Source organism: Oryx dammah, unplaced genomic scaffold (assembly GCF_014754425.2).
Source record: "Oryx dammah isolate SB20612 unplaced genomic scaffold, SCBI_Odam_1.1 HiC_scaffold_14, whole genome shotgun sequence".
In the NCBI taxonomy this organism is placed as follows: Eukaryota; Metazoa; Chordata; class Mammalia; order Artiodactyla; family Bovidae; genus Oryx; species Oryx dammah.
Genome location: NW_024070198.1, coordinates 20,216,949 through 20,229,003, shown reverse-complemented (window position 1 = coordinate 20,229,003; position 12,055 = coordinate 20,216,949). Strand labels below are relative to the sequence as shown.

The 12,055-nt window shown below is 40.7% G+C and overlaps 1 protein-coding gene across 1 annotated transcript in view; it reads left to right on the top strand.

Moving 5' to 3' along the window:
- The window catches only part of LOC120873527 (cytochrome P450 2C23-like), a 29,779-nt gene extending 23,293 nt beyond the window's left edge, over positions 1–6,486 (top strand). The window contains exons 7-9 of the mRNA XM_040254210.1: positions 1,299–1,486; positions 3,680–3,821; positions 6,249–6,486. Of these exons, the coding sequence (XP_040110144.1) occupies positions 1,299–1,486; positions 3,680–3,821; positions 6,249–6,430 (512 nt within the window). The 3' untranslated portion in view covers positions 6,431–6,486. The remainder of the gene's footprint in view (positions 1–1,298; positions 1,487–3,679; positions 3,822–6,248) is intronic.
- The last annotated feature ends 5,569 nt before the right edge of the window (positions 6,487–12,055 follow it).

Sequence of the window (12,055 nt, the reverse complement as noted above, 5' to 3'; positions counted from 1 at the left end):
ATGTTTGCTGTTCCCACAAAATGTTAGGAGGCTGGATGATACTGATAGAGGAGATGCTCCCACTAGAGTTAGGACTGAACATTTCCCCTCTGCAGCTGCTTTGCCAGGAATCTGGGATAAACCTTAATCCCTGCACAGAGGTCATATCCTCACCTGTACAGGAGGACAAACTAGTTCAGGCAGGAGGCTGCATACTTAATGCAGCTTTTATGTTTCCTGAAGCGAAATCTCTGGTCTTTGCAGCAATATAAAAAATAGAAGTTCTACGGCTGCTATCAAAAAGTCTACAAACAATAAATGCTTAGAGGATGCAGAGAAAAGGGAAACCTCTTACACTGTTGGTAGGAATGCAAACTTGTATAGCCACTATGGAGAACAGTGTGGAGATTCCTTAAAAAACTGGAAATAGAACTGCCATATGACCCAGCAACCCAATGCTGGGCATACACACTGAGGAAACCAGAATTGAAAGAGACACGTGTACCCCAGTGTTCATCGCAGCACTATTTACAATAGCCAGGACATGGAAGCAACCTAGATGTCTATCAGCAGACGAATAGATAAGAAAGCTGTGGTACACATACACAATGGAATATTACTCAGCTATTAAAAAGAATGTATTTGAATCAGTTCTAATGAGGTGGATGAAACAGGAGTCTATTATACAGAGTGAAGTAAGTCAGAAAGAAAAACACCAATACAGTATATTAATGCATATATATGGAGTTTAGAAAGATGGTACGATGACCCTATATGCGAGATAGCAAAAGAGACACAGATGTACAGAACAGTCTTTTGGACTCTGTGGGAGAAGGCGAGGGTTGGATGATTTGAGAGAATAGCATTGAAATATATATATTACCATATGTGAAACAGATCACCAGTCCAGGTTTGATGCATGAAACAGGGTACTCAGGGCTGGTACACTAGGATGACCCTGAGGGATGGGATTGGGAGGGAGGTGGGAGGGGGGTTTGGGATGGGGAACACATGTACACCCATGGCTGATTCATGTCACTGTATGGCAAAAACCACTACAATATTATAAAGTAATTTGCCTCCAATTAAAATAAATTAATTAATTAAAAAGAATATTCTGAGAATAAAGATTTTATACTAAAATTAAAAAAAAAAGAAAAAAATAGAAATTATATGAAGAACAGAGCTGTGGGTTGTTTAGCAACATGTCTTTGACCTTGGGAGCCTTTTCCAGGCCACTTTCTTTACATATTGTAAGCATTTCCAAGTATCCAGGGAACACATCTCTTAAGTAGGATTCATGATTCGTGTCTCTGCAGCCAAAGTTCATGAAGAAATTGACCGTGTGATTGGACGCACCCGAAGTCCCTGCATGAAGGACAAGATGAAGCTGCCCTATACAGAGGCTGTGTTGCATGAGATACAGAGATACATCACCCTCATTCCTTCTAACTTACCCCATACTGTGGTCCGGGACACGAAATTCAGACAATATGTCATCCCCAAGGTTAGAGGTGGCTGGGAAAGCTGGCTGAGATAGAAGGTGCAACATGGTACCACTCCACCCCATGGTAGATGGGGCCTGTTAGAGGCATCGTAGCTGTTTCAGGAAGAGAGGTAGTTGAGAGACATGGGAAGAACACGAGGCCTGAGTTACGTGGCCTGGGTTTAAAATCCGTCACTGCTATGCAGTGTACTCTCAGGCCATTGTGTCACCTCTGTGGTTCTGCCTCTGCCTTCCTGGAATGGGGAAGCTAATCCAGGGCTTCCAAGGCTCCTCAAACCCTCAAGTATTATAGGATATATTAAGGGAGAAGTGACTGGCATTAGTATGAATCTTGAGGGAACAGAAATCTGATTTTCCATGATAGATTTTAAAAAGGGGGAAGAGATGGACAGTGTATCTGCAGCTCTAAAGTAATCAAGTGTCAACTTTCTTTAACCCAAATTCTCTCCTCCCAAGATCTCATGTATCAGGACATTTGGGACATTGCTGCCCATAATAGTTAACAATGATCAAAACATTCACATGCGCATTGAGGATGTAGTCAGCCTTCTGTAGTGATTAAGGGTTTGGGTTTTACATTTGAGAGTGTAGAAAGGAAGAAAAGGTGTCAAACCTGACCAGACTACTGCAAAACTGAAACAGCCCCCAACCTTACTGTCAAATCCCAGTGCAAAAGTCTATTAACTCATAAGTCTAGTATCACATAAAAATGCTATACCACCAGCAAGTGAAGGTAATCAGGAACACAGGAAGGTCTAACACCAGAAAATTTGGTTTAATAAAATTCAACATAGAAATAGAATTTAAAGAAAAACCACATGGTAATCTCATTTATACAGAAAGTGCTTTTGATAATATTAAAGAGTTTCTGCTCTGTTAGTTGCTCAGTCATGTCCGACTCTTTGTGACTCCACCAGGCTCCTCTGTCCACAGAATTTTCTAGGCAAAATACTGGAGTGGGTTGCCATTTCCTTCACCAGGGGATCTTCCAGACCCAAGGGTTGAACCTGGTTTCCTGCACTGCAGGCAGATTGTTTATCCTCTGAACCACCAGCGAAGCCCCACACGTAATAAAATAGGAAGAAATTTATGAGAGCAGTGATTACATTAAGAAGGAAACCAAGGAACTTGAGTATAGGAAAAAGAAACTTATTTTCAATTTGCTTTTTTTTAATACCATGTACATGTATTACCTACTCCAAAAATTGTGAAATAATGTTCCAGGAAATAAAAAATGAAGTAAAAATGGAAAGAGGAGGCTTTCACTTAAATAGGAGTGCTTTATGATCAGATAGAAGTTGGGTCAAATTCTAATCATGCCACTTGCTAATAACCACAAGTAAATTGTTTCTTCTCTCTGAATCTCAATTTCTGCATTCATACAATGAGCCAAAAAAACAAGATCCTAGTGAATATAGTTGAAGTGAGGATTAAATGACATTAATAAACAATTAAACACAGTGTCAGGTAAATGTGAAGCATCCTGTATCAATGGTCATTATCATTTTGTCATTTAAACCTCACAGGTTCTAATGGGGCAAAGAGGAAAGCGTATGGTGGCTCCTGCAATGCAGGAGACCCAGGTTTGATCCCTGGGTTGGGAAGATCCCCTGGAGAAAGGAATGGCAACCCCCTCCAGTATTCTTGCCTGAAAAATTCCATGGACAGAGGAACCAGGCTAGCTACAGTTCAGTTCATGGGGTCACAAAGAGCTGGACATGACTAAGTGACAAACATACACATATGCACACCATTTTAGAAGTGAGGAGGTGGGCTTTGAGCCAATAGATTTTGTAGATTACAAGGTACTATATCTTATTTTCTTACATTCACACCTAAATTCAGAAAGAAAAAAATTGTGAAAAGTGAACTCTTCCAGTTTGAGGTGGCGGTTCCAGTAAAGCACATGTCTGAACAATATGAGCTGCAAATCTTAGTTTTTGAACAATTGTTTATTGCACATTCACTGTAACAGTTGCTCTTCCCCCAGAGAACCACCTTATTATTCGATAAAAGGTATTGTATGATAGTGGGTGTGAAAAAACTCTCACACAAGACAGTGAGAAAGCTCTCACACAAGCTTTAAGAGTGCTCGGTCCTGTTTAATCCACTGTAATTAAAAGTGTTAGGCTTTTTATGAACCAAAGATAAGTATGATAACATGCCATTCTACTCTCTCTTTCTTGGTTCCAGGGTACTACTGTATTGCCATTACTGTCTTCCATCTTGTACGACTGCAAGGAGTTTCCTAACCCAGAGAAGTTTGACCCAGGCCATTTTTTGGATAAAAATGGCAACTTCAGGAAAACAAAATACTTTGTGGCTTTTTCCATTGGTAAATATAGATATACACCATCCAAACCATACACATGAACCTTTTGAACAACTTTTAGCTTTACTGAATGTATGTAATCCACTAATGATCGCAAAGTTAATCAAATCAATCTGCTATAACCCACTAAATCAAGATGGAGCCATTTAAGTCTATATACCAATCGGATCAGATAAGTCTTTCAAGGACTATCTTGTTATCTGGTGACTAAGTACAATGCCAGTTTTTAAAGAAATCAAGGCAAATCAATTCAATTCAGATATCACACATTATCAAATAACAAAAGCACCTGCTTTTGTAGACTCTTACCTATTGATCTCCCTTTTGTAACATACAACTTTTCTAAAACAGAATGTTCAGGTTTCTTTCTTCTTTTAAAATGATTAAACATTATTGTATAATTTTCTGATTCTTAGAGCCAGAGGCCATCAGAGGGACTTTGGTCATTTCGTTCTCTTCCTTCCCTTCTGAAATCCAGAGCCCCACATACCCTTGCCTCTTTGCAAGAGCTGGTTGGCTCCCAGTTGCTATTTCTCATAAGGTCATAAAGACAACTTAAGATCACTCAGCACATATTTATTTTTCTTTGTTATCCTAGTCAATTATTTGATTAGTATTTTCAAAAATAACAGTTAATATGTTTTTAAAAGACAGCCTGTGGTATTAAATAATCTTCCATACAAACTTGTTTAGGTGGCATTACGTGATAGTTGCACAATGACTTGTTTAATTAATCTAATATAGGTGTATGTCTAGTTTTCATCTGACTCATCAGTGTCATAAATAATAATGCAAGTGACATCCTCATTGGTGAATCTCTAGTTCCTACAGATAAATCCCCAGGAGAACTATTGAATTAGGGGCATAAATCTCTTTAGAGAAATTTTGGTTTTTTAGAGGAACTGTACCTGTTGATCAGCAAATTTGGAAAACTCAGCAGTGGCAACTGGACTGGGAAAGGTCAGTTTGCATTCTAATCCCAAAGAAAGGCAATGCCAAAGAATGCTCAAACTACCGTACAATTGCACTCATCTTACACACTAGTAAAGTAATGCTCAAAATTCTCCAAGCCAGGCTTCAGCAATACATAACCGTGAACTTCCAGATGTTCAAGCTGGTTTTAGAAAAGGCACAGGAACCAGAGATCAAATTGCCAATATCTGCTGGGTCATCAAGAAAGCAAGAGAATTGCAGAAAAACATCTATTTCTGCTTTATTGACTATGCCAAAGCCTTTGACTGTGTGATCACAATAAACTGGAAAATTCTGAAGGAGATGGGAATACCAGACCACCTAACCTGCCTCTTGAGAAACCTGTATACAGGTCAGGAAGCAACAGTTAGAACTGGACATGGAACAACAGACTGGTTCCAAAAAGGAAAAGGAGTACATCAAGGCTGTATACTGTCACCCTGCTTATTTAACATATATGCAGAGTACATCATGAGAAACGCTGGGCTGGAAGAAGCACAAGCTGGAATCAAGATTGCTGGGAGAAATATCAATAACCTCAGATATGCAGGTGACACCACCCTTATGGCGAAAAGTGAAGAGGAACTAAAAACCCTCTTGATGAAAGTGAAAGAGGAGAGTGAAAAAGCTGGTTTAAAGCTCAACATTCAGAAAACTAGGATCATGGCATCTGGTCCCATCACTTCATGGCAAATAGATGGGGAAACAATGGAAACAGTGGCTGACTTTATTTTGGGGGGCTCCAAAATCACTGCAGAAAGTGATTGCATCCAAGAAATTAAAAGACTCTTACTCCTTGGAAGGAAAGTTATGACCAACCTAGACAGCATATTAAAAAGCAGAGACATTACTTTGTCAACAAAGGTTCGTCTAGTCAAGGCTATATCATGTATGGATGTGAGAGTTGGACTGTGAAGAAAGCTGAGCACCGAAGAATTGATGCTTTTGAACTGTGGTGTTGGAGAAGACTCTTGAGAGTCCCTTGGACTGCAAGGAGATCCAACCAGTCCATTCTGAAGGAGATCAGCCCTGGGATTTCTTTGGATCGACTGATGCTGAAGCTGAAACTCCAGTACTTTGGCTACCTGATGTGGAGTGTTTACTCATTCGAAAAGACCCTGATGCTGGGAAGATTGAAGGCAGGAGAAGGGGACGACCGAGGATGAGATGGTTGGATGGCATCATCGACTCAATGGACATGGGTTTGTGTAGACTCTGGCAGTTGGTGATGCACAGGGAGGCCTGCCGTGCTGCAGTCCATGGGGTCTCAAAGAGTCAGACACGACTGAGCAACTGAACCGAACTGAACTGAACCAGTTGATCGTCATCTAGCGGTTTCTGAGCTGGCCCTTTTCTGAACAGTGTTTTCAGTGGCTGTCAGGAGTATGTAGTATTTGAATATGAGCTATTGTAATATTTAATTTGGAACAAGCTAATGGAACTGTCTCTTCCTTTCAGGGAAACGGGCCTGTGTTGGAGAGGGCCTGGCCCACATGGAGCTGTTCCTGTTCTTTACCACCATTCTGCAAAATTTTGTCCTGAAATCCCTGGGGGAGACAAAGGACATAGATACCAAACCCATTGTTACCGGACTCGTCAATATGCCACCACCCTTCAAGCTATGCCTTATCCCCAGATAAAAGAAGAGCTTTTCTCTTTTAACAATTTAAATAAAAATAATAGCTTTTTCTTCTCACTACTTCTCCCACCCCAATAGTCTCTTTTCATTTTAAATTCTGCCTAGGACAGAAACATGGGCTTCCCTCATAGCTCAGTTGGTAAAGACTCTACCTGTACTGCAGGACAGAAACACTACTCACTAAAAGCTTGATGGACATTTGTTTAAATCAATAAATTCCTTGAAAAAAAAAGCTGGCCTGGCGTGCTGCAATTCATGGGGTCACAAAGAGTCGGACATGACTGAGCAACTGAACTGAACTGAACTGAAACAGATGAAATGGTAAACCCCATCACAAATCTCTCCCTGCCCACCTCATCTATTTGCAGCCATTGCTTTACATGGAGGCCCAAGAAGCCACCTTGGATAAAAGTCAAACCATGTGCATAGGTAGGATTCAGACATTCATAGCTGCATCTTCTTCAGAAAATGAGGGGCAGGACTGGGGTTTGGAGAGCAAGAGGGTAAATTGCAAGAAAAGACTGTTATTGCCAAGAGAATAGTGACGTGGAAGAGAATAGCTAGAACAACTGCCCAGTGGGGGCCCAGAGGAGTGCTGTGAGCAGCCACTGCCACAGAAGGATGGTTCAAATGTCATGAGGCAGCCCAGGCTCCAGGACACTGGGAGGGAAAGAAGCTTTAAAAGTAGAGCTGAGTTTCTGGGCATATACTCAAAAGAATTGATTCTTTTGAATTCTCTAACAGATATTTGCACATCCATGTCCCTAGTAGCATTATTCACAATAGCCAAAAACGGTGGAAACTACCCAAATGTCCATTGGCAGAAGAGTAGATAAACAAAGTGTGATTCTATACATACAATAGAGTATTATTCATCCTTAAAAAAGAAGGACTCATAGTCTAACCGAATTCCAGCTGAGCTATTTCAAATCCTAAACGATGATGCTGTTAAAGTGCTGCACTTGAATATGAATGCCAGCAAATTTGGAAAACTCAGCAGTGGCCACAGAACTAGAAAAGGTCAGTTTTCATTCCAATCCCAAAGAAAGGCCAAAGAATGTTCAAACTACCACACAATTGCACTCATCTCACACGCTAGCAACCCACTCCAGTGTTCTTGCCTGGAGAATCCCAGGGATGGGGGAGCCTGGTGGGCTGCCATCTCTGGGGTCGCACAGAGTCGGACATGACTGAAGCAACGCAGCAGCAGCAGCAGCACATGCTAGCAAAGTATTGCTCAAAATTGTCCAAGCTAGGCTTCAACAGTACATGAACCAAGAGCTTCCATAGTCAAGCTGGATTTAGAAAAGGCAGAGGAACCAGAGATCAAATTGCCAACATCCACTGGATCATAGAAAAAGCAAGAGGATTCCAGAAAAGTATCTACTTCTGCTTTATTGACTACACTAAAGCCTTTGACTGTGTGGATCACAACAAACTGTGGAAAATTCTTCAAGAGATGGGAATACCAGACCACCTACCTGCCTCCTGAGAAATCTCTAGGCAGGTCAGGAAGCAACAGCTAACTGTTAACATAAAACAACTAACTGGTTCAAAATTGGGAAAAGAGTATGGCAAGGCTGTATGTTGTCACCCTGCTTGTTTAACTTATATGCAGAGTACATCATGTGAAATGCCGGGCTTGGACGATGCACAAGTTGGAATCAAGACTACTGGGAGAAACATCTATAACCTCAGAAATGCGGATGACACCACCCTTATGGCAGAAAGTGAAGAGGAACTAAAGAGCCTCTTGATGAAAGTGAAAGAGGAGAGTGAAAAAGCTGGCTTAAAGCTCAACATTCGAAAAATGAAGATCATGGCATCCATCCCACCACTTCATGGCAAATAGATGGGGAGACAATGGAAACAGGACAGACTTTATTTTCTTGGGCTCCAAAATCACTGGAGATGGTGACTGCAGCCATGAAACTAAAAGACACTTGCTCCTCAGAAGAAAAGCTGTGACCAACCTTTAATATGCTAGAGAGCATATTAAAGAGCAGAGACATAACTTTACTGACAAAGGCCTGTCTGGTCAAAGCTATGGTTTTTCCAGTAGTCATTTATAGATATAAAGTTGGACCATAAAAAAAGCTGAGTGCCAAAGAATTGATGCTTTTGAACTGTGGTGTTGGAGAAGACTCTTGAGAGTTCCTTGGACTGCAAGGAGATCCAACCAGTCAATCCTAAAGAAAATCAGACCTGAATATTCATTGGAAGGACTGAAACTCCAATACTTTGGCCACCTGATGTGAAGAACTGACTCATTGGAAAAGACCCTGATGCTGGGAAAGATTGAGGGCAGGAGGAGAAGGGCACAACAGAGGATGAGAAGATTGGATGGCATCAGTCACTCAATGGACATGAGTTTGAGTGAGCTCCAGGAGTTCATGATGGACAGGGAAAGAGTCAAACATGACTAAGCGACTGAACTGAACCAAACTGAAAGAACTGAGGTCTGAGATATACTGGGGAAATCTGAGAGGCAATGGCTGCAGCTAACTGGGAATGGCATACGCTTCTCAGAATTCCTAAGGTCAAAGGATGTGTGGCTGTTTACCACAGGTGAGATGTTAACCTAGGAGAGAGTAAGATCTTAAAGGGGTTCCACCTAAGAGAACAGCAGGTAGTTTTGGGTTGTGGGCATGGTTGGCCCATCATATGTTAACAAAGTTAGGTCATAAAGACCTCATATAAGTCAGCAATAAAAAGACTACCCAATTTTAAAAGGAGCAAAAGATTTGAATAAACACTTCTCCAAAGAAGTTATACTAATGGCCAATAAACACCCAAAAAGATTCTTGATATCATTAGTCACCAGAGAAATGCAAATCAAAACCAGATTGACATACCATTTCACACCTACTAGCAAGGTGAAATTAAAAAGATAAGGATTTTCAAGAACATGGAGAAGTTGGAATCTTCATATATTTCTGATGTGAATGTAAAATGGTGCAGCCATATTGGAAAATTATTTGGCAGTTCCTCAAAATATTAAGCATAATGCTACCATATGAACTAGTACTTTCAGCTAAGTATCTATCCAAGAGAAATGAAAATATATATAAATGCCAAAACTTGCACAAGAATGTTCATAGAATTATTCATAATAATTGAGAAGTGGAAACAACCCAAATGCCCATCAGCTGATGAATGGACAAACAAAAGGTGTTATATCCATACAAAGGAATATTTTCGGGCCATAAAAAATGAATGAAGTAAACAACTATGGCATGGATGAACTTTGAAAGCAGCCAGACACAAAAGACTACATACTGTATGATTCCACTTATGTGAATTGTCCGGAATAGGCAAATCCACAGAGACAGAAAGCAGAAAGTGGTTGCTTCGGGCTGAAAAATGACTGCAAATGGGCATGGAGTTTCCTTGGAAGCTGATGAAAATATTCTGAAGTTAGATTGCAGTGATGGTTGCAAAAACTCTGTAATTTCTAAAAGCCACTGAACTGTATACTTAAATGGGTGAATTTTACAGTGTGTAAATTTATCTCAATAAAGCTGAGGAGGATGTTGCTGCTTTTTGTTTTTGACTGTGCTGCTCAGCTTGTGGGATCTTAGTTCCCCTCAGTTCAGTTCAGTTGCTCAGTCATGTCCAACTCTTTGCAACCCCATGGACTGCAGCACGCCAGGCCTCCCTGTCTATCACCAACTCCCAGAGTTCACTCAGACTTGTGTCCATTGAGTCGGTGATGCCATCCAACCATCTCATCCTCTGTTGCCCCTTTCTCTCGCCTTCGATCTTTCCCAGCATCAGGGTCTTTTCAAATGAGTCAGCTCTTTGCATGCATCAGGTGGCCAAAGTATTGGAGTTTCAGCTTCAACGTCCGTCCTTCCAATGAACACCCAGGACTGATCTCCTTTACGATGGACTGGTTGGATCTCCTTGCAGTCCCTACTTCCCCAACTAGGGATCAAACCCCAGGGCCATATCAGTGAAAGTGTCAAGTCCCAACCACTGGTCCACCAGGGAATTCCCATAAAGCTGTCTTTTTTAAAAAAAAAGAATATATATATAAGCACAAAAACATCAATAATTAGCATAAATTTTCCTGATAAAATAAAGACATGATGACTAGTTAGTACTTTATGGTGCTGGTGGTCCTCATGGTGCAGGTGGTAAAGAATCTCCCTGCAATATACAGACCCTGGTTTGATCCCTGGGTTGGGAAGATCCGAGGAGAAGGAAATGGCAACGCACTCCAGTATTCTTGCCTGGAGAATTCCATGGAGGCTGCAAAGAGTTGGAAATGACTGGGTGACTAACGCTTTCACTTTCACTTCTTTATGGTGCATAAATGTCTTCTGTAACCTACCTCAGGGCATGCAACAGTCAAAACTCAGGTTCAAGGCAATATTCTGGGTCGAGGCAAGCTAGGACATAAGTATAGAATCAGAACAGGCTAGTAAGGGGAAAGGGAACATCCTAGTATCAGGCACAACCAGAAGTGGAGGCCACGGGGCCACTTATGGGGAGTCAACAATCCAGTTAGAGTTCTCAAGGGAGCTTGATAAACTCAAGCTAGATTGAGACCGATGTTGTAGGAAGAAGAGACAGAAGAGATGGATTCAAGTTCATGTATAGGGTGCTGTTTTACTGGTATTTCTACCAATTTAAAATCACAGCAGGAAAGGTTTAGGATAAAATGCCTTTAGCCTTAGTGATGGCAAATTATAAGTCTCAAAGGCTTTTATATAATTGGCACAAAAAGTTATCATATATTGGGTAGTCAGTTCTAACTAGCTCTGAACTTTCAGTGAAGCTGAACTTAAGTTCATATTTATGGTTATTCAGGATGAAATAACCTTATGAATTTCCATTCTCAGGGACCTTATAAACCAAACCCAAGAAGTTTGCTCAAGACTCTCTTTCTTATTTATCTTCTCCACTAGTTTCAAACACATAATGAGTATGTTTCCTCAATGATGATGCAATCACTCAAATGAAAAAAATTTCTTTTTAATTTTTATTTTTTATTTTTGACTGCTCTAGGTCTTCATTACTGTATACAGGCTTTCTCGAGTTGCGCTGATACTGTTTTGTTGCAGTGCCTGGACTTTTCATTGTTGTGACTTCTCCTGTTATGGAGCACGGGCTTTAGGCATGTGGGCTTCAGTTACAGCACTTGGGTTCTAGAGCATGAGTTCGGTAGTTGTGGCTCACAGGCTTAGTTGCTCCAAGGCATGTGGGATCTTCCGGGACCAGGGATCAAACTCATGTCCCCTGCATTGACAGGTGGACTCTTAATAACTGGACCATCAGTGAAGTCCAAAACAATTTTTTTTGGTCTTAGGTAACAATTATTTTATCTTTAGGGTCAGTTCTTGATTCAAGAGGGAACATAGGATGAAATTAAGGTAATAGGATTTGAAATCTGAACATATCTTACATTTTCTAGCTGTTTGACCTTGAGCAGGTCCAGACTTCATCTGATCTTTATCTAAAAAACAGAACTAACAACACCTACTTTCCAGGTGAGGAGGGTAAGGATTAATGGTAATGTATGTATTTTCCCTGGCAATTAGGAAGGGCTCATAAATGATGGTTTTTATTACAAAGTCATTGAAAATTCTTCTACAGTCAATGCAAATTCAAGTTTTTAGCA